The following is a 22122-nucleotide window of genomic DNA, read 5'->3' on the forward strand; positions in this document are numbered from 1 at the left end:
TCGTTTAAAAAAAAAAAAGTAATGAAATCAAATAACACTTCTCTTGTGTTTTTATGTTTGCAGGAGGGCTGATGCGGACTTTTAGCCACTTTTATCGTCTACAGTTCCTATATTAATATCGAAACAAATCCGGCATTTATGTTGTTTTATTCATTTGAAATTAAAATTATGAAAATGAAATCACCACCGTCACACTGATCCAAACAGAGATTTATTAAAACCACAATTATTCAATTAATACACATTAGTTCATCTTAAGGGGACTGACATCATTAGCTACGTCTTGACAAAATGTTTCGTACACACACACCCGCGCTCAACGGCATACACACTTTGTAGAGATCCACGGATATATATTTTTTTTTTATTTGAACAATTTACATTGTGCGTGTATCCACATATGTACAAAATCCATTTATTATGATACATTTAATTTCAAACAAAATAAATAAATAAAACAAAGAGGCCTACTTATTAAAATCCACAATTTTAACAACAAAACAGAAAGAGGCCTTTGATGTGCAAGTGAAAAAAGTTTCCTCCGAGACTAAAAATATAGGCTATTTTGAGAAGGGGAGAAATGTGCTGCTTACAGTTGGTCCCATATAATTTTGTACGCACATTATATCTATTTATATAGTTTGTATATATAATACTGAATAGTACACACAAATTCAACGGCAGCTGAAAGATCTCTCACAAAACTCGAGTTATACATCCTTGACAAACGCTACATAGACTTGTTTGTTGACACAATGAAACCACAGTCAGAAAAAAGATGAAAGAAAACTTTGAAAAACGAGTCACACAGTTGTGACGTTGGTGACTAGGTGTTTATATTGCACATCGGTACTTACATAAAATTTTAAATCACTACATTGTAATTTGTCTGCCTCACAAATCTCACAAATGTTTTGATTTGTCGGTCGGATTGTAACCGGTCTAAGTGCACTCCGGGCCGGAGGACTCTTCTGACAAGGACCGCTGTCCTCTGAAAGGGTCAAACCCATTCTCATCTACCGACAGGCAATTCCCTGCCGAACTGTAGCCCTTCTTCTTCGCTCTCCTCTCCTCCATCTTGATTGTGTCGTACAGCCCCTGCGGAGCTTCGTCTAGCAGGTTATCTCTCTCTGAGTAGGACGGTTTCATTTGGCACACGTTGCGCAGCAGCAGCAGGGCTGGTGCGTAAAGCACATTGACAAGACCCATACCAAGATTAAGTTGTACAAAACCGAGACTGTGCACTATCTGCCCGGCTACTATGGGACCCATAGCATAAGCGACAGAGTAGGAAATATCTGCAATAGCATAAACACTACCATACACAGAAACATGACGCACATCAACTAAAAATGCAAGTGTGGGCAGCAGGGCAGTGTCTACCAGCGCTATGCCAAAACAGATGCCGCACAGCGGGGCGATAAGCTGCCCAAAAGTTTTGCATGCGGGAACTGTGCAGGAGCTCGCCCCTATGATAACCATGCCCACAGCTCCGTAAAACCACTGCAAATTTGGATGTTGTGCTGCCAATTTAACCGTTATGTAAACACCGAGAACGTGAGGGAAGAAGGCTGGGAGCCAGGTGAGCCCCATTTCCCACTGAGATGAGTGCATGGTGGTTTCCATCCAGTTGGCTATAGTTGGCTCTAGAAAGGCAAGGGGGATGTTACACACTGTCAGTGCCCCGGCCACCACAGCTATGTAGGGATCAATCATGAGTCTGTATATGGGGGTGCCGACTGGCATGTTCTCTCTAGTCCTGTTAGAGAATGGCTTGATCACGGTCAGTAGCATTAAGCCATCCGCCAGGCAAATGCAGGCGAGCACGATGAACGGCACTCGTTTGCCGACAAACTCGTACAGGACGCCCCCGAAGGGAGGCGCCACCAGACTCCCGAAAGAGATGAACGCCAGAGCAATGCCGAGCGCCCTGCTTCTCTCTCCCTCCTCCGTGTATTTGTCAGCTATCATTGCGATTCCAGAGGTGTCTGCGAAAGCAGAACCGAGACCCTGCAAACTTCTGGCCATAAAGAGAGTCGCGTAATTCTCCCCGAAAGCGAAGATGCAGGTAGAGATAAACATGACAGTCAGTCCAATTAAAAGTGGAATGTCATAGCCCACCCGGTCTATGAAAGTTCCCGACAGGGGGTTAACTAAGAGCTGGAGGATGGCTTTTGATGCAAAAAGTATTCCTATCTGGATATCTAAATTGTCCTTGTTGCTTTTGTCCTGGCTTGTGCTGTTTGCCGAAGTGTTGGAGTGCATCACAACGTGGACGTGTTCTGACTGCTCAAGCTCCAGATCAGCAAGATAGTCTGGAATAATTGGCACGATTACCATGTAGAGCATATTGTCCAACAGGAGAGCCACGCAAACAATCACCAGTATGATCCGTCTTTGCTGGTGAGGATCCCGCATCGCGGTGCCTAACTGCTTGGTTCTTTCACCCATCTCGGACAGTTTTACAGCGGCTGATTTGGCCAGCCCCGAAGAGCCTCCTTCTCCATCCATGGTGTGCTTTTCTTTAAAAAAAAAAAAGGATTTTCGATTCAAAACTGTATTTGTGCTTCTTCCGTCTGATGCCGATCTTTTTAACACCTCGGATGACTCATTGGTGCTTTCTTTACACTGAAGTAACGCTCTCCGTCCTCACCTCGCCTGTGCGTAAAGGGAGAGGCGCAGATGAACTTGGTTGCCTCATCTGTGAAGATGGTTTTCTTCAGCTTTCTCCTCTTGTCCTCGGCTCAGCCACGTCCGATGATGTTTCATGATCTCCCGAGAAGTGACGTGGTGAAATCGTAGATTTTCTGCACCTTGCAGAGGTTTCAGCTTCTATTCTTACATATCAAAGTTTTTGTTTGGAGCGATTTTGATAATTATTTGCACAACAGAGAACACTCAATCTCGCTTATATCTGTTGTCATACCTCCTATCACCTGTGGCACTTTTGCGCTCTGCTCCGAGACCACGAGTGACTCCGTGGCCATTGGTGCACATTAACCCGCAGGTTCGGCGCTATTTTAGTCCCTTTTTTTGTCTCCTCTTTTCAGCAAGTGCTATGACGCATCACCAGCTTGCCCCCAAGTGGATCCCTTCTCCACTTGTCTCTTTTATGTTAATCTCCAACCATTGGCAGCAATCACTTCAACCAATAAGAGCTGGTGAACACTATTACAAAGGCGCAGAAGAAAAATCGTTTCGTACTCTCAGTGTGTGACTCTAGACTTTGGAGATATAGAAAAATATATTGCGCTTTGTCATCACCAGTATATACGCACAAGAGACGGTACATGTTTTCAGAATAAAAGTCTATCCATATCAATCGCACAAAACACAACATTTACGACATTTCTTAGACTTGCCAGTAACGTCATTGACCTTATTGTTTAAAGTTACTTTGTCACACTGCCCTTTTCTGCACCCAAAAGACTCCAGTACCGTGGACAGATTCAGCCCCCACGGGCTCTTTAAACGGCCAGGTTTGAGTCTCTCACTCATTTTTTGAAGCAAAGATACTTTTCATGGCCTTCTTAAAAATGTTGCCTAAACTCCCAAAAGTCATGGCTCTTGTTAGCGTTTGCATTTACACGGAATAATGTCGCATTCAGCTATCAGCGCAGACACTGTGCAGGGTACAAGTTTAACATCGGCGACACCTCGTGGAGAAAATTCATTGGTACAAACAACAGGAGTGGAAATCACTGCATTACCTTTACTAAGTACTACAGTCCTGACATTTTATACAGTTGTAGAATTATTTACAGGCTATTACTACCCAAAGGACCCATTAAAAGAATTTCAATTAAGTGCTTTAGTTTCGGTTTCTTTCAAATATTTGTCTTGCGCAGTACTATTGCTATTTAAGTCTGTTGTTCGTTGTATGACGCTACAAAAGAAACTGCAAAATATCTTTTTTATAGTTGTTATTCTTACTTTCTGTCAGTGTGTGATTCTAATATATGCATTTTAACAAGACTTCTTTCTGTTTGTCAGTAGAGGGCGATAACGACCTACAAATGATTAAAATCACAGGGTAGCGCATGCTCAAGGACAGACTACAAGACTGGCACCTCTTCGTTGGTACTAGAAAACTAATATTAATTGAAGTACAGCAATCTGGGTAAAAAAAAAGAATAACATTTAAATTTATTAAATTAAAATTTGCTAATACAACAACAACAATAGTAGTAATAATAAGAATAATAATTAGGCTCAAATAGTTCTTGGTCATTCCTTTAAAAATAATTCTGCTCTATCCCTTGGAAACACGGAATAAGGAGATGGGAGAGGTGGCTCAGGAGTTTTGCACAGGAAAGTGTATGAATATATATGTATGCACATGAGTTTGATTAAATATTAAATATTGAAGATAAAAAGATAAAAAAAAAAAAGATATAAAGATTAAGCAGCATGTGCTTTATGTAAGTGACGGTGCCTAAGTGATTTATATACATATATGTATATGTGTAGGTACACACACACACACACACACACACACACACACACACACACACACACACACACACACACACACACACACACACACACACACACACACACACACACACACACACACACACACAGAGAGAGAGAGATAAACATACATATTACATAAACACTTAAAAAAATGTATAATATTATTGCCTTATACATCATTCATGCATAACTTGGCAGAGTCAAGAGTTTCAGCCTAATCCTCAGAGCTGAATTATGGATGATGACTCGGCCTCTGACGTGAAGACAGTACAACAGAGAGGCTTAATGGATGAGACTAGGGGCAAGGTTTTCTAGATGCCTAGTGACACAGGCGTGATCTAATTCTTTAAAAATCATTGCATGAAAAATCCACTTCAGATATGTCACATCTTTGACACAGTTCGTGGTCTAATGGCATCAAAATTTATGATAACACTTGTGACCGAGAAACTATTATGAACAGATAGTATTATGTAACACTAAGCCAAGCATCAGAGCTTGGGTTTTACCATCTAACGTGCTTCCTTCCACTGATATGATCTGACCTCTGGACTGTAGTGTGTAATATTTAATGGAGGGTTTAGTTGCCCTTTGGCTTTCTTCTTTGATAGGCAGCTTTCACCTTTGTCTCTTACATGAGTAAACACATGCTCAGTATTAATGCTGTAAACATGCAGGACTTCACCAGCTAGGTCCATATAGTGTCTCTGGAGGTTTTACAAATAGTGTTTTCACTCAGCCGCCCCTTGTGGCTAAACTTCAAAGATGATTTTTGCATCACTCACTTTTCCTGTTTTTAGATATTTTAGGGCCGTTTAGCAAAGCGAGTGTTCTTCGACCAAAATTCTTCAAAATGTTTTCACCAATTTAATTCAGCTGCACAAATAAATGCTTTTGGAATGATACACTTCCATTATATCGGCTTGCTGTTTCGGAATTAAACACTATTGTGCCAATTTAAACTAGGATAGAAGAGTAGGGGAGGGCATGTAACAAACTGAGGTTCTTTTGAAGCATGCAAAAGAACAATCTTCACAAGTGATTACAACACTGGAAGTTATGACGCTTTTTCATTAAACAAGCCTACAATTGATTGGTGTTGACGTGGTAGGTCAATAAGTGTTTTTTAGAACTGAAGATAATGTTAAAGCAGTGATATCCTCTGTATTTTAGTGACCTAATTTATTTTTCCAGCCAAATATAAATGGCACACAGTAGATTTTTAAGGCTCTTCTTTAAACATCTTGGACTTTTATTTTCTAGGGATGTATTTATTTATTTATTTATTTATTTATTTATTTATTTTAATTGAAGTTATTATTATCCTCATCCTTATATTAGAGAAAGCTGCCAAATAAGGACAGGCATCATTCTGTTTTCTAACATTGTCTGTGAAGAGTAATAAATTTAGCACGCCTCTATTTTCTATTAACCTTCAGCTTGCCTGGTGGGTGGATCCCAAATCTTAACGTTTCTATTGGATGAAAAGGGTTGTAATCGCTTATTTGTTTTGGGGGAAGGCTCAGTCAGGCTTTATCTGTCTGTGACAGGTTCTACTTTCTTCCTGTGAACTTTCTGCTATTACCACAGTGTCTATCTACAGCTCTGACCAAATTAGATCACTAGACCACACACACACAATCAGCCAACTGTTTCTAAGAACTTGATGCTGATCTTTTAGTTCTTTAATCTTTCTCAAGAAAAGTCCTGATCGCAGCAGGAGACGTTGGAGGAAGGACATGATTGTGCCAAATATTTAACTCCTCCTAATGAGCAGAGCTTGCTCATATACTGGAAGGAAATCCGATGCTAATGAGCAGGCTGCATAACAGCATTCCCGAGGCAGCTTCTGATTAGGCGATGCATTTTTTTTTCCCCCTGCTCAAGCTTTTCAACTTACTTTTATCCCCACTTGTCACATTTTTACATTCAAGAAAAGATACAGAAAAAAATACAAACTCACAAAGACATTGCTAACTTAGCACAATGTTCAGCCTTTTATTTTGGTTAGGCATGCTACTGAAAGTGCAGCTGAAGCAAATGGGAATATCATTTAATTTGCAGGTATTGTCACTGTTCATACTGTACATTAGTTCTGAGTTGACTCGAGTCTTCTGTCTGTCTGCACTATTAAAAACAAAAGCGTTCAAATAGCAACTTTAAGAGATGCCTTACTGGGGTAAAAATGATCAGGGCTATGACTTCATGCAATTCAACATTTAAATGCAGGGGTTCATCATTCTAATTTAAGCAGCCAACAGTCTAATTTCAGGACTGCTTCACTGTTGCTCATTAGGCTGAGTCCTTCTTCCTTAAAGAAGGCTGCCATTGATGGTGAGAGAATTTAATCCCCTTACGACCAGCCTGCGGGCAACAACGTCACACCTCGGAGGTTAGTGTGACAAGGATCGTCTCACAGTGGATTATTTCTGCTGTGGATACATTTAGCATCAGAGCTGGAGTTGTTTCTTCTACAGCAGAAATGGCAAACTCTTTTTACATCATGGGCCACATATAGCCCACTTTGATCTGAAGCGCCTTGAGGCGACTTTTGTTGTGATTTGGCGTTATATAAATAAAATTGAATTGAATTGAAGTGGGCCGAAGCAGGGAAACCCCTCTATTTGTCAGTGTAAAGAAGTTTATATAGACATTTAATCCAATTTAATCCAAGAAAAAGAAGTGCAATTTCAGCAGTACAACTCAAGTTTTTCTACACAATAAAGAAATGCTGACATCTGTGAGCATGTCTAAAATGACAGAAAAAGCTAAATCTAAATTTACTCTAAAGCTTAACATAAATTTCTTTAGTAGATTGCGATAAAACCGTTTTTTTGTGTTTTGTTATTGTTTATCTATTACTTAATTACTTTGATGTAGTATGAATGACAGTAAAGGAGGTTCCTTATTAGTAGGAAAAACTGTAAAACAGTTAAAAATCCAAAATCTATGCCCTCCTTCACATTTTCCAAAGTCATCAAGTGGGCCGGAATAGAGTCCTCCATGAGCCAAATCTGGCCCCCAGGCCTTATGTTTGACAGCCCTGCTCTACAGTATGTGCCCCTTCTGTGGTGATCTTTGGAATATACGTGGCTTAGTAACTCAACCCACAAAGACATTTCATTGCTGGTATTATGAAATTGCTAAGCCAATATAGCTTAAGGGTAACTGTGTTCCTGCTCTGAAGCATCTATTCATGTGCATGCAGACAGAAAATGCAAACGTTTGCCTATTTACTAAAAAAACTACAGCATTTGTTTTAGAACTATTCGGCGCACTGAAAAGTAAAAACAAAATTGTTAAATATGTTTAAATATAACTGAATATGTCATCAAATTTAGCTCAGTGTAAGTTAATATGAAATGAAGACAAAACGCTACCAAACTCTGTGTAGTTTAGTGTATGCATTTCCTAATTTAGACAAGTACCTGAAATGAGATTAAGTCCACGTCGCCTAAGAAGGAGCTTAATTGCGCAACGGGCTTAACACAGTAAATATTTCCTCACTGTACAGAGGGGCTGTATTATTTAGCTGTCTACAAAACAAAACCACTATTAAATAATCTGCTTATTAAAATACTTTAGATTTGACACTGACATGTGATAAAAGGCACATTTCTGCTTGCAGCAATTAGGCTTCTTGCTTACAAGCATCTCCATTAATCGGATTAAAATAGAAAGCGCAAACAGCAGAAGAGGAGCAACATCTGTGTTTATTGTCACTGGATTCATGTGGATGCTTGAGCAGTGCAGGTTAAAGTCAAGCTGCTGAAAGAAAGAATGCATGAACATTTAAAATGGTCAGATTACCTGCAGCATGTTTTTTTGTTGATTGAGCTAAGTCCAACATGAGGTATGGTGGCTCCAAGCAAACAGACCGTCCTGTAATGTCATGTACTGTACAAATATGAAATATGAAAATAACACAACTGTACATCTCTGACCTGGCAATGTTTATTTCAAAACATCCTACTACGTTTGAATGAGGAACCTATCATGAAAGCAGTTGATGATCTTGGATTTTTGCCCGATTTTACTGGGTTTTCTTTTACTTTGACTTCTTAATATCTGGTTCAACAATCTTCTGTCCAGTGAGGAAATTCCAAACTCCCCCTCGGTAGAACTCATTTCCAAATGAGTAGAGGAGAGCGTTAAATATAGGATTTGTCTTTGCAATAACTGGAAGCATCTACAAGGGAAAAGGCACACAAAAAAGCAAAGGTTTAAGTTGTCTCACATACTATGGCAAGTGTGACATTAAAATGATTGACTCCTTTCATTGTCTTGCTTGTGGAATAAGTCACAAGAATGATGACTGAAACTGCAACTAAGAAACTGTTAAACTAAAAGTCAACAATAAGAAGAAGAAAGAGGTGTTTAACTGTTTCATTTTCACATAGTGTTAGGTTGCAAAAAACAAAATAAATACATACCATTCTTAGCTTTGGAGAGATGAGCTTCACATTGTCAAAGCAGGCATAGACACACATGATGACATATGGGCCCCAGCACATCAGCAGTACCCTCACAGGCAAACTGGTGTTAAACTGTAAAATAAAATCCATTGTGTTACATACAACAAGGCTTCAAAAACAGAAAGAGTGTGTCACAATTAGTCTAATAATGATAGTGATAATGATCTTATCAAGCTTGTGTGTAGTTGCTGAAACAAGAGATGAAGTAGAGATGCACTTCAGTGGTTTCGTGACCAAAAGTATGTGGTCAACACAAGGTTAGAATGTGGCATAACTGCTGGATGAATAATTAATAGACAACAGATCACACTTGAATAGGATGGAAACCAACTCAGAGCCTTACATGGGTTGCTTTTCAGATTGCCATCTTTTTGAGATCCCCTGCATGAATCGCCACCTTATCACGGTGGAGGGGTTTATGTTTCCCATTGATCTAGGAGCTATGTGGTTGGGGCAATTTGCTCTGGTAAGGTCTGCCATGGCAGATTGTCTGACTCCTTACCTATGACAAAATAGTGGTACACATAACCTATGCAGCGTAACAATCCAGGGGTCCAGTGCTCTCTGCCTGGGATAGGGTTACTGGGGTCTTACCCTGGAGCCAGGCCTGGGGTACAGTCTCGAGGACAATTGTCTGATGGCCAGGCCTTAAGACAATGGGGCCCAGCTGGTGTCAGCTTGAAAAAGCAACATAGGTCCATCCTCCTGTTGACCACCCACAGGAGGGGCCCACAGGAGGTGTTCAGTGCTTAGTGGATTGACTGGCAGTCAGAGCAGAGGTCCTGGTACTCTGATCCCTGGCTTCCAAAACTGGTTTGTGGTAGATTCAATATCACCTCACTTATGAGGGACGAGTCCAAGCTGATATAGATATAGTCTGACTCACTCAACGTACAATTTGGGGTATGGAACCAGTTTCCTTCTCACTGAGGGGTTTGACTCTGTTCCATTCTGGAGTTTCGGTGAGAAGCTATGGTCAGGCTTAATGTTGTTTTTTATACTTGTATCCCTGTTTTTTGCTGCCTGTGTTTTGGGGTTTAGATTAGATCCAGACCGTTGTTTGTGCCTATATGCCAAATGACAGTTCAGAGGGCCCAGCCTTCTTAGAGTCCCTTGGTGAAACCCTCTCCAGCACTCCACCAGAATGCTGACCAAGTGTAAGTCGGACTTAATTCTGATTAGTGTTGGACAATGCCAGGGCTGCCATCTGAGCTTTCTCTCAGGGTTGGTGAGGAGCTTGATCATTCAACAGGGATTTGGAATAGAGCCGCAGCACCTCCACATCAAAGGGAGCCGGTTGAGGTGGTTTGGGCAGACTAGGATGCCTCCCGGACACCTCCTAGGTGAGGTTTTCTGGGCTTAATACCCCTAGATGGGCAGGAGGAAGTGGCTAGGGTGAGGGAAATCTGGGCTTATTTGCTTAGACTGCTGTCTAAGATAAGTGCCGTGCCTTTATCAAGCCATAATTTTCATTTTCTATACAAATGAATCATTATCTCACATTTTTGGAGGATTTTCTTCTTTACAACTTTGCTTCAGTTCATTGTCTGTGGACTTTAAGCAAAATAATACAATTTTGGAAATTAACAGAAAAAATAAATAAATACAGAATATTTTTTCAGAGAATGTTTTTCTTGACTTTTCCTCTGTAAATTGCCCTGTTTTTATTTTATTTTATTCATAACCTTATTCTTGGAAATTACTTTTTTGCCTGAGTTTATTATCCTTTTGTACCTGAGTGCTTTAATAATAATAATGACTATTTTTACCTACAATGGCCCTAATATTGCAACCGGTCTCACTTCTATGCTCAGCATGAAAAAACTACAATAAAGAGTGGCATGCAAATAGAAGAATGGAGAAATAATAAGCCTGTTAAAGATTAAATAAAATAAAGAAGAAAAAGAAAAGCACTCACCAGCAGGTTTAAAGGTTGTGTTTCATTATGCGTAAAATTAATCTTCTTAAACTCGTGGTTTGATTAGAGCCCCTTTGATTAGAGCAGAATAACATTTAAGCTGCTTTCTTCTACACAGCCAGTGATCAGACTCTTTTGTACGACTGTCCAATACTTAACAAAACAAAATATTTTGAAGGCACAATTGGATGTGCTAATACACAATGATTTTTAGTAAGACTGCAGCATGTATTACCCGGTGGTGATGGATCTTCTTGAAATGCTTGTAGATCAAATCATAACACGAGTACATGTTAAAAGCTGGGAGCATCAGGTAGAGCACCACCAGACTTAGCATGTAGGTGATGTAGTCCCTGTTAGAAAAATAACCATGAACAACAACAACAGCTGTAAAAGTCTATGTACCCGTTTTCCATGTGAACTGGCAGGTATGAAAACAGAAAACTATTGTTCATGGTAAGATTATCTTTTAATATTTACACATTTACCTGTCCCCTTTGGTGTAGTCCAGCGTGCAGCACGTCCTCATGGGCTCAAAGTCATAGACGCCCCATCCCAGTAGAGGAACAGCAGACCAGAAGATGGAGAGAATCCAGATGATGCTGCTGATCGTGATAGATGTGGTCCAGAAAAGCTTCTGTCCTACACAGTGTTCATTTTTTAACAGAAAAATCTGATTTAGTTTTAGTCACAAACTTTTGACGTGAGCATAACTTAGTTTTAGTCTTATTTTGGGAATCGAAATGCTTTTATTTTAAGTTGACTAAATATCACAAGGTTATCGCCGACAAAATATAAAGTCGATTCAGTTGACAAAAACATGAAGAAATATAAAATGTAAACGTTTAAGAGTTGCTCCACATGGTTTACAAAGCGGCTTATAAAGCGGCTTATCCCCTGCCCAACATGAAACAAAAAATGAATAAATAAAAAGTTATACCATTTCCCAGGGGCAGATAAAATATGCATGTTTCAGTTTTTTTTAAGACTGACTTTCTCTGAATATCTCATTTCAATTGTGTATAAAACTGCATTAACTAACATTTTGAACACCTATTTGTAGTGCCTTTACTCACTGGTGCAGTACTGGTGATATCTGTCCCAAGCGATTGCAGCTAAGAAACTGATGGATGCCAGTATGGATATCATCCCCTGGAAACCATGATAGGCACAACCATCTTGACCAAATGGCCAGTATCTGAAGAAGACAAAGAAACATGTGTCATACTACAACTTGCAGAAAAATGCACCTAAAGTTACACAAACTTATATATAAAAACAAAGTGCTTAGGTATAAAGGTATACAGCTCAATAAAATAAAATAAAATAACCAGAAACTCATTGATGTGGAGGCTATTCTGATCACAACCCATCATAATTCATAGGTTGTTGTAATTTGTGAAGCACAAAAAGTTTTTTCGTCATTGAGTTCTCTAATGAGAATTTAAATTGAAAGAAGTCAAAAAGTTTCACAAATAGTCATATACAGGACATATTAATGTAGATCAACACAAAATAAAAGTGTTTAAGTTGAGGAGTGTTATGACTACATGGTCAGCAGTAACCATCGCCATTCAGTAAACGGCATAAATATATGTGACCATATCACTGATGTTAAGACAGTGGTGACAGAAAGGCCCTAACTGGGAGTCAACCAGTAGGATCACTCCCTCCATAATTATGAACAATAACGTCATTATCACCATGTAGGGCACATGTGAGGCAAAGCAAAAAGTCAAGCTATCACCTCATTTGGTATTTCATGCAGTTTTCTTTATCATTTTGTGCACACTAAATTCAAACTGTAAATAAAATCCATAAAGCTTATGTTGTGAAAAGGGAAAAGTCCCAATGTAACACCAAATGTGTCTCTGACCTTGAGCAGAATTTGGGTGAAGCATCAATAGGTTATCGTTGTATGCACGTGTCACTAAAATAGGATCGATTCTCTAGAAGGAGAAGTCTTTGAATTGTGAATGGATGGATGCTTTGCCACATATTAAAAGCAGCAGACAACAAGCATATGAAATATCATATGATGGGTCAGTATACACATCTGTATCATAATAAGTTGTTGTTTTTGTGTTTCATTATGTTCAACTGCACAAACTAAATAAAGTTTAACTTCATTTTATGATAGCTGTGACACTACGAGTGCAGTGGGCTGCTGGGTTCATGAAGGTGTACTTACAAATGATCCCACTTAAACTTAAACAATTGATTCTAAAATTTGAAAAAGTGGTTAGCTTGATAACTGGATTCCAATTAAACACGTGGACATTTTTACAATAAGCAAAAAATGAGAAGAGAAATGCAAAAACCAAGTTGATTTTACTTAAATAAATGTATTAATTAAAACCCCCCACTGTAGTTTGTACAAAAACAACTGTCTTGCGTAACACTTTACATAATAATTTTAAGGAAAAATCAGCTTTCTTAATAGGTCAAGCTGGAAATGTCTCACAACATCGGTGCACATTAAGTTTTATAAACTTTGGGCTGTTTGGTCACTTTCAACATATTTTCTTGCCAAATGTGAACAAAGTAGATTGTGGATTTTATTATGAAACCCCGAGACTTAGTCAGCTTGTGCTGGACAGCTTAATATGAAAACTTCTGCTGAAAGATTCAGATATAAAGTGACTGTAGAAGGCCAGAAAATACATTTCTAACAGAGCATGCCCTGTTTGTTACCTGAGATAGCTTGCATAGGCTGCAGTGAGTCCATTAATATTCAAACTGAGGTCAGCTACAGCAAGGTTGAACACCAGGAAGTTGCTGGGATTGCGCATCTCCCTCACCCTGAGGAAAGAAAGGATGCTGATGGCATTGAGGAAGAATCCCAGCATCCCTAAAAGTGAAAACAAAGAATAAATTACGTTTCTATTATTTGGTTTCACATTTAACCTCTAGCTGTATTTGTCTGCATGGCCGATCTTATTGGTTTTTTGGCCCACAAAGTGTGCAAACAAACAAAATGCAATTTAAGTAGTTTTGGTTTGGAACTTTTAACATCTAACTCATCTCCAAGCATTACCCCCCCCCCCCCCCCCAAACAAACAAAAACAAGGAATCCCGCTAAAAATACAGCTCTTCCAAATTTATTCATGGTTATCTGGGTCCTTCCTTCTTGTATAACCATACAGCGCGCTTCACTTACCGCCAACAAGGAGTGCTGAACCGAATGTAAACATGTCAAAGTCTGTGAATCCCTCCGGTAACGTATATGTTGCCATGATGAAGCACACAAATTAGACTTTGCAAAGAAGACGAGTCGTTTTCCTGCAGCGTAGCCACCCACAGTCTGTGCCACAATAAGGCCTTATAAAGGTGCTTTCACGTGAAAAAGCACGAACGCGCTAATCTTAGCAAAGCCCTCTTTACAATCCCCCGAAGAATGTCCTAACAAGCAGACTTCCTGCACACATTCTGCAAGTGAGTGGTTGCAAACACTTTGCGAGTATTCTGCGCAATTCTGTCATCTAAAGGCTCTGAAAGTTTATTGCCGAACACTCTGTGGCGAAACCAACCTACAGCTTTGTAAGCGATAAGAGAAAGGAAACATGGGAAATGTTGTCTTTTAACTTAAAAGAGTGTTGGACTCTTAAGCAGACTTTGACCGGCAGTCTGGACATTAACAACTCTTAAATGCACTTTAGGGCTCACCCCACCGATTGGGGTGGGCATAAGAAGACAAGATGAAGCACAGATATAATGTAATAATGGTGTATAAACACATGGGGAGTGGAGAATAGAGGTGGGCGGATCTATGAAATTTTTGCAAATGAAAAAAAAATATACCTCGAACTTGCACTTTTTGTGTTGACCGTCCTGTCTATTTTATTTATAGTAAATAGCATATTCAAATTACAGACGTTGACCCAAAGTGCTTTAGAAAAAGAGACCTTTACATTCCAGGTTTCCAAAAAACTAGTAGAGAAGGTGTCTTTCTCCTGAGTTAAAACTGGGAGCTGGCTCCACAGGAGCCTAAAAGCTGAAGGCTTTCCTCCAATTCTACTTTTAGCTCTTTTCAAAAAATCACAAGTGCTCTGTTACGATAACAAGAGAAGAAGGATCTTAAATTCAATTCTGGGTTTAACAGGGAGTCACTGTTGAGTTTTGGATTAATTGGAGGCTTTTCAGGCAACTTTGGGAACAACCGTAAGTTACTTAATGTCAAGAGCCAGTACTCACTTTCATGACTACATCAGGCTATCTCTTTTCTTTCTGCTGTAAGAACGAAATGTTTTCCAGACCAGCCTACACATCACTTTCAGGAAGTAGACCTCTTTTACCTTCAGAACTGTTTTATTTCCTTTTGGCATAGATTCAGCACGGTACTGGAAAAAATCCTAAGAGATTGTGGTCCATATTGACAAGATAGCATCATAGTTGTTGCAGATTTATTGGTTGCACGTGTGGGATTACATCCTGTTCCACCACATCCCAAAGGTCTGTGATTGTATTGAGATCTGGTGAGTGTGGAGGCCATTTGGATACTTGCTGTTACGTACTTGCTGTCATGTTCAAGAAGGCAGTTTGCGAGGATTTGAGGATCTGTGACATGGCATGTTGTCATCCCATGTCACAGCTGTCCTAAGTTACCTTTGGCTATTGTGGCTGCTTAAACCTTTTAAAATGTAACATTTGGGTAGAGTCTGATTGCACCACTAAGCTTGCCACAGATTACCACAACCTCATTAACTATGAAGTAATGAATTGTCCCAATGGACTTATAATACCCTTTTCTAAACTGTCCATATTGTCTTTTCTGTAAGCTCTGTGTTCAATCCACACACACAAAAAAGCTATGACATGTGTACTTGTCATCTGCTGGCATCTGCTGCTCTGGAACATTTGGGGCGGTAAAAATGCCAATATTTCACAGATAAATTGACAAGTTGGAGCATCTGAATCACATCGCAGAATATTTGTGTGGTGCCCTCAATCCCAACAAAAGGCCTAGCGAGGTGTTTGTTAGAAGCTGGTGGAGCAGTGTGATGCCATTCAGGAACATAAAGCAATGCCAGTTTCTCAATTTCAAAATATTTAATAGCACAATCTGTTAATCTGCTGGGACTGAGTGTGAAGAAAATAGGATTAAAATATGAGCATTGAAGTAACTAAAGAGCGTTTTGAGGTTGAATAAGTTTTAGTCCAACAGCTGCACTATGACCTGCACTGCCAGACTTAACATAATGCCAGAGATCAGGACTGTAGCTTTCTTTAATTTAACTGTTTAATTAACATCATCTCAGTCAGAGAGAATTCGTCGTGTTTAGCCACACACAAATGAAACTGTGGCATAAAACACAAGGCTACAACTCCCTACAAAGGCTAAACATTGATCCGTTGACAAATAGTTAATTACTGCAGCATAATCTGTTGGTTTTGCAATGACACAAAGGCTTTATTGTTGAAACTCCATTTGAACAAATGACCAGGAACTGAAAGCATTTTTAAAAATATATTTCCTAATTTAAAACTAGAAGCAGTTAAATGGGATAACTCCCATTTTCTAGACACTGGTCTTTTTCTACCTTTTTCTCATAAACAGCTCAGATGGAAATGCCCCCACCCCAGTGCACATACAGGCGCCAATATACTATGTTTACATACAGCACCTACTTTAGGTATTGTACTTTCAGGCATGTGAAAAGAAAAGTTTTCACAGGACTCCTGTGAAAAACTAAGAACACCCAGTGAGCAAGAGCTTGTAGAACCACCATTATAAACAATAATAGTAATAGTTTTCTGTGTGATTTTATGAATCTCTCATGTTATTGTGGAGGAATTTTATCCCACCCCTCTTCAAAACAATGCTTCAGCTCACTGAGGCCTGCAGACATTAATTTCTTCACAGCTTTCTTGAGGTCCTAACACAGCATTTCACTTTGACTGGGCTATTGCAGCATCTTGATTCTTTTCTTTTTCACTCATTCTGTTGTAGATTTGCTCGTGTGCTTGGGATCATTGTCCTACTGCATGACCCAATTTCAGCCAAGCTTCAGCTGTCGGACAGATGGCCCCAAATTTGACTGTAGAATACTTTGTATTGCTTGGTAGACAGAGGAGTTCATGAACTGGTCAAGGACAGGATTTCATGAACTGTGCATTTTGGCAAATATCTTTCCTTCCCTGTCCAAAGGATATTGTTTTAGAAGTCTTATTATTTCTTTAGTGTGCAGGCTGCCGTGTTTGACTGTCAGCCCCTTGCTGCTACTTGCCTTCTTAATTCTTTTGTTTTCAAAAAAAATCTATGCATAGAGTCCTGTGAAAGCGATACATGTTTTTTTTTTTTCATAATGTAGAGAATTGCTTCTATTTTGACTTAATATTTTTTAAATTAATAATTGTATTTATTTAAAATGTATATTTTTGGTAATTAAAAATGAAAAATGTCATTTTGCATCAGTTTCTTTCATTATTATAACACTTTCCCGTTGATAGATCATTTATTCTTGTAAATAAATCTTAATTGCTATAAAGGCATTATTAAAAGATGCGCCTTACACCCCAATTCAAGATGTGGGGTCATATGGGGAAATGTTATAGGGACAGATGCGGGGTTGGAGGTTTTCCTGTCTGGGACAGCCCTCTTGAAAGAAATGGAACAAAGTTGTATTATCAAGAGACTGAGAGATGACTGGATTAAAGGATTTGAAAACCCTGCCGAGCAGCCATGTCTTTAAACCTCTTTACCTGTGAAAAAAAAAACCCTCAGACTGTGACAATACATCTGTCATCCACAAAGTATGTCATACTCAGATAGCCTGCATATGATGATGTATGAATGTACATGTGTTAATAGCACAGAAAAAAAATCACAAAGCATGATGAAATCCAAGTTTTTATTAATGTTCTTTTTGGGGGGAAGTAGATTCATGCAGTCTTGCAGAGATTAGAAATTCTCTCCATAAGAAAAACTGTTTTAAAATTGTATTCAAACCCACTGATTACCTGGACGGAGACAAGCAGTGTGTTTAACAATTGTTTACACTCAGTGACTTCCCACTGCCATCTAGTGGTCGCTCACTGCTACTATTTAACTACAGTCTGTAAATGAAGTTTCTAACAAAAACGACGGTTTGAGGACATTTAAACCTAATCGAGAGGAGTTTTTATCGTCTTGTGTTTCATATCAGAATTTATTCAGTTTGTTTGTTTTTGGTGAAACTTGGTCAATTTACGTGGAGCAGAAAGCCTAGAGACGGATAAAAATGATAAGATAAGAATAACGTTTTAAATGTGTTCAGATATTTCCCCTTTTACTCGAAAAAAAAGAAGCAAATGCTCACTCAGGTATGGTAGATTTAGCGATTGTAGTTCGTCCACCTGCTACTTCTTTATGTCCTATAATTGCAGGTAGTTGTGTCATAACTGTCCATCCAATCATTGCTTGGAAAGTATGTCTAAGAATGAAAGTAAAAACGCGGTAACCTATCAGCTTCCAGGAAGCAATAGCCTAATCGTGTGAATGAAAATAACCCAAGTCCTTCTCTAATCCCTGCCTATCCTTTTTATCTCAGGATTCAGACCAGTCGGAGCAGAGTGGATCTGTGAGCGTGCAAAACACCACGATGCATCCCGCGTCCCGTTAGACCGAGTAGCGGCGCATGCTTTGTAACTATAGTTTAGTTGCATAGTGTTCAGTAGCTTGCAAAATGAGTCGACATTTTCCTGCAGCTTTTTGTTTGGCTTTAGTTTTTCTTCCTCTGATGAGCAGTCCGTGTCCTGCCCAGTGCAGCTGCTTCTTTCACAAACTAAGCGACGGATCAAAAGCGAGGTAAGCTCTGTGAATTGAATTCAGAGCACAATTGTATTATTATGCTTTGCCATAAAAGTGAGAATATAGCTTTGCTATATTCAGTGACTCCGTGTGCTGGAATTAACTTGGATTTGTTCCTTAATCCCATTTGCGTATAACTCAAAAATAGTCTGCTACGTTTTTTCTTTAATAAACTGAACTTTTTAAACTTATTTTTTTATTTAAAACTAACGTATAAAATATGCTTTCATCTTGAATTTAAAAGTATCTTTAATATTGTTACTGCTACATGTTCTGTAGAGGTAGTCATATTTTTTTATTGTTATTTTCTTGCAGGAGTGTTCTTTGCAATGATCCGGAAATCACTGTGGTTCCTCAAAATTTCCCAACTGACACGGCAAAGCTCCGCGTTGAGAAGACGGCAATCACACGGATTTCTAGCAGCACCTTCCACTACCTCAACAGTCTGGAGTTTCTCTGGATGTCTTTCAATTCCCTGAACTCCCTGACTCCTGACAGTTTCCGGGGTCTTTACAACCTTAATGAGCTCAGGCTGGATGGCAACTCCCTTACCTCCTTCCCCTGGGAGTCTCTGACAGACATGCCAAACCTGAGGCTCCTCGACTTACACAACAACAAGATCTCCAGCATGCCTGCAGAAGCCATCATGTATATACAGAACATAACCTACCTGGACTTGTCTAGCAACAGTCTCACAACCGTTCCTGGTGAAATTCTCACAATGTGGCTAAGTGTGAAGCCACCCCAGGACGCTGATTCTTCTAAACTAATACTTGGTGAGGATTGAATGTTAATGTATTAAGATTTCTTTGTAATCTGCCTTGTATGAGAGCTACTTCTTTAAAGCTCAGTTAGGGATTAGTCTAAATATACTGTGTGTGCAGTGTGTCAACTTGTTAGGCTAATTATGTTTATTTATACTCAATCCCAGGTAATGGTCTGGTCTTAAAACGACTCAGTGTTGGGTAAAACAACTTAATTTATTGTTTTCACTAATAAAGTCTTTCCATACATTCCTCTGCAGGTCTTCATGATAACCCGTGGCTGTGTGACTGTCGACTCTATGATCTGGTTCAGTTTCAGAAGTCCCCCTCGTCCTCCGTGGCTCTCATTGACACTCGACTAAGATGCGCTGATCCTGAGAGCCTATCAGGGGTTCTTTTCACTGAAGCAGAGCTGCAGAGGTGCCAAGGCCCTCGAGTGCATACGGCTGTGGCTCGTGTTCGGAGCTCACTGGGCAACAACGTGCTGCTGCGTTGCGGCACAGTTGGAGTCCCCATCCCAGAGCTGTTCTGGAGCCGTGCTGATGGCAAGAAAATGAACGGCACCAGTGAGTTTTGTTGCATTTGTTCCAGATGTGCTTAGATTTGATTTATTTCTGCACACGTGTCAATTACATTAAAGTTATTCTTTTTTTATCAATCTGCTTATCTCTGTGGATCTCTACCTTTTTGTTTTTTCAGTTCAGCAAGAGATCTCAAAGGAAGGCATCATTTGGTCGATTCTGAGCGTGCCTGCTGTCTCTTACCGGGATTCTGGGAAATATGTTTGCAAGGCGACCAACTTTGTGGGCACGGCAGACGCTGTCATCTCCTTGGTGATCACAGATTCCTTTCGGTCAGAAGAAGCAGGAGGTGGCGGTGGTGGTACTTCTAAGAGATCAAGGGGGAAGAAAAATGGTGGCATTGGCAGAGCGGCATACCAGGAAAAGCTTATTGCCAGATACGTTCCTCCACCTACATCTACAGCTGCACAGCCCATCATTGAACCTCTTAATGGCAAGGGGGTGACTGGGAAGTATGAGATTGAGAGCTACAGCATCTCTGATGGTGTTTCTCAGGGACGAGGCAAAGGTTCGGATGCACAGAAGCCACTGGACGTGCAACAGGATGCTTTAAGTAACCTATCGGCCAATGCCTCATCGTTACAGCAAGCTCCTGAGAAAAGGATAGTGCGTTCTGTAAAGGTGATTGGTGACACTGACCATACTGTCTCTCTGAACTGGCGAGCCCCTACAGCCACAAATACCACCGAGTTTAGCGTCCTATATGCTATATTTGGTGAGAGAGACATGCGTCGAATCAATGTGGGCTCTGGAAGAAACAGAATCACAATTGACGGCCTTGTGCCAAAGACAAAGTACATTGCCTGTGTTTGCGTCAAAGGCCTGATCCCAAAAAAGGAGCAGTGTGTAATCTTCTCAACCGATGAAGCAGCCAGTGCCAGTGGCACTCAGAAGCTCATTAATGTGGTGGTGATAACGGTGGCATGCGTGATTGCTGTTCCTCTTACACTGATTGTGTGCTGTGGGGCAATAAAGAAACGTTGCCAAAAGCTGCTGGGGAAGCAATCCAAAGAAATACAGGACTCGTACGTCACGTTTGAGACCCTCGGCCCTGGGACCAAAGCTAAGGGGATGGAAGGCGAGTATCTAACGAGGCTAAATCCTGACGAATCCAACAGGCTGCTCTCAGCGAGATCTAGTGTTGACTCAGAGGCCACAGCCAGGACTGAAGGGCTACCTAATGAGTACTTCTGTTAAAACCAAACATATGCCTCAGTTCCCAAAGGATGCACTTTGCACCGCCGTGCTCCACTGTTAGAAAGATTCAAATGATCCTCTTTTTAAAGGGGTATCCAGAGGACACTTGTAGCTCTTTTAGGACTGGATCTATTCAAATAAATTACAGCCTTGTGGGAGTAAAAGCTACCATTCATTTGGTGGGAAACAACAAAAAGGGAAAATATACACAGTAACGCAGTTGTAAATTTACAAGTGGTGTAGAAATAACTTTTTTTAATTCATCGTGCACTTTTAAGAATAAGAGAAAACTCTCTCGATGCCCTAAACTCTCTTAAACCCAATACATTCACTTTTCTTTGTTTTTTCCTAAGATGTAACTTATGCTTTGTGTGAAAATCTTTATTCTACACGTATTTAGGGAAACAATAGTTTATTTAGCCTGTTTTATATGTCAGTATGATGTGAATGTGCCAGGTTTACTGTTGGGTGAAAAACCTGAAATACAGTACATTTTGTAATGTGTAAATATTTGTAACCTAAAATATATGTGTATGTATGAATGTACTGTATAAAAATAAATATTTTTATATTGATTTATGCTTACTTTTTTCCTACATCTTTACTTTCCTTAAAAACACCCACACGTATCCCCTGTATCTATAAACTGCTACAAAACATGCTTAAACTAAGTAAATACAATCAATTAATACAGCTGTAGGCAAATCCGAGGCAGTTTTTGTAGCATTAATATATGAATCACTACAGTTGATACATATAATGGCATAAATTTGGACTAATATTCATATTTTCCATTGGATCAGTCTTTATCATTTTGATTATGGGTGCTCCAGCATCTAAATTACCTACTAGTACAGTCTCTGTATGATTAACTCAGCATTCAAGCAAACTGTAGCAATAAACGACGATTATGATATGCCTT

General features: G+C 39.7%; 3 protein-coding genes across 3 annotated transcripts; 1 reads left to right on the forward strand and 2 right to left on the reverse strand.

The window, feature by feature from the left end:
• Positions 1-192: 192 nt before the first annotated feature.
• slc18a3b (solute carrier family 18 member 3b) lies at positions 193-3415 on the reverse strand. Its single transcript, XM_026177628.1, has one exon. The coding sequence runs from the start codon at positions 2509-2511 to the stop codon at positions 943-945; it is 1569 nt and encodes a 522-aa protein (XP_026033413.1). The 5' UTR covers positions 2512-3415; the 3' UTR covers positions 193-942.
• A 4755-nt stretch (positions 3416-8170) lies between these two features.
• rgrb (retinal G protein coupled receptor b) lies at positions 8171-14428 on the reverse strand. The gene is made up of 7 exons (XM_026178473.1): positions 14030-14428; positions 13564-13720; positions 11946-12067; positions 11358-11511; positions 11105-11222; positions 8910-9023; positions 8171-8665 (listed from the first exon to the last, which is right to left on the reverse strand). Exons 1-7 carry the CDS (start codon positions 14103-14105, stop codon positions 8525-8527), a joined length of 882 nt encoding a protein of 293 aa, XP_026034258.1. The 5' UTR covers positions 14106-14428; the 3' UTR covers positions 8171-8524.
• Positions 14429-18198: 3770 nt separating this feature from the next.
• Positions 18199-21749, forward strand: lrit1b (leucine-rich repeat, immunoglobulin-like and transmembrane domains 1b). The gene is made up of 4 exons (XM_026178639.1): positions 18199-18655; positions 18974-19434; positions 19683-19988; positions 20122-21749. The coding sequence occupies exons 1-4, from the start codon at positions 18534-18536 to the stop codon at positions 21198-21200; spliced, it is 1968 nt and encodes a 655-aa protein (XP_026034424.1). The 5' UTR covers positions 18199-18533; the 3' UTR covers positions 21201-21749.
• The last annotated feature ends 373 nt before the right edge of the window (positions 21750-22122 follow it).

Source organism: Astatotilapia calliptera, chromosome 8 (assembly GCF_900246225.1).
Source record: "Astatotilapia calliptera chromosome 8, fAstCal1.2, whole genome shotgun sequence".
Taxonomy (NCBI): Eukaryota; Metazoa; Chordata; class Actinopteri; order Cichliformes; family Cichlidae; genus Astatotilapia; species Astatotilapia calliptera.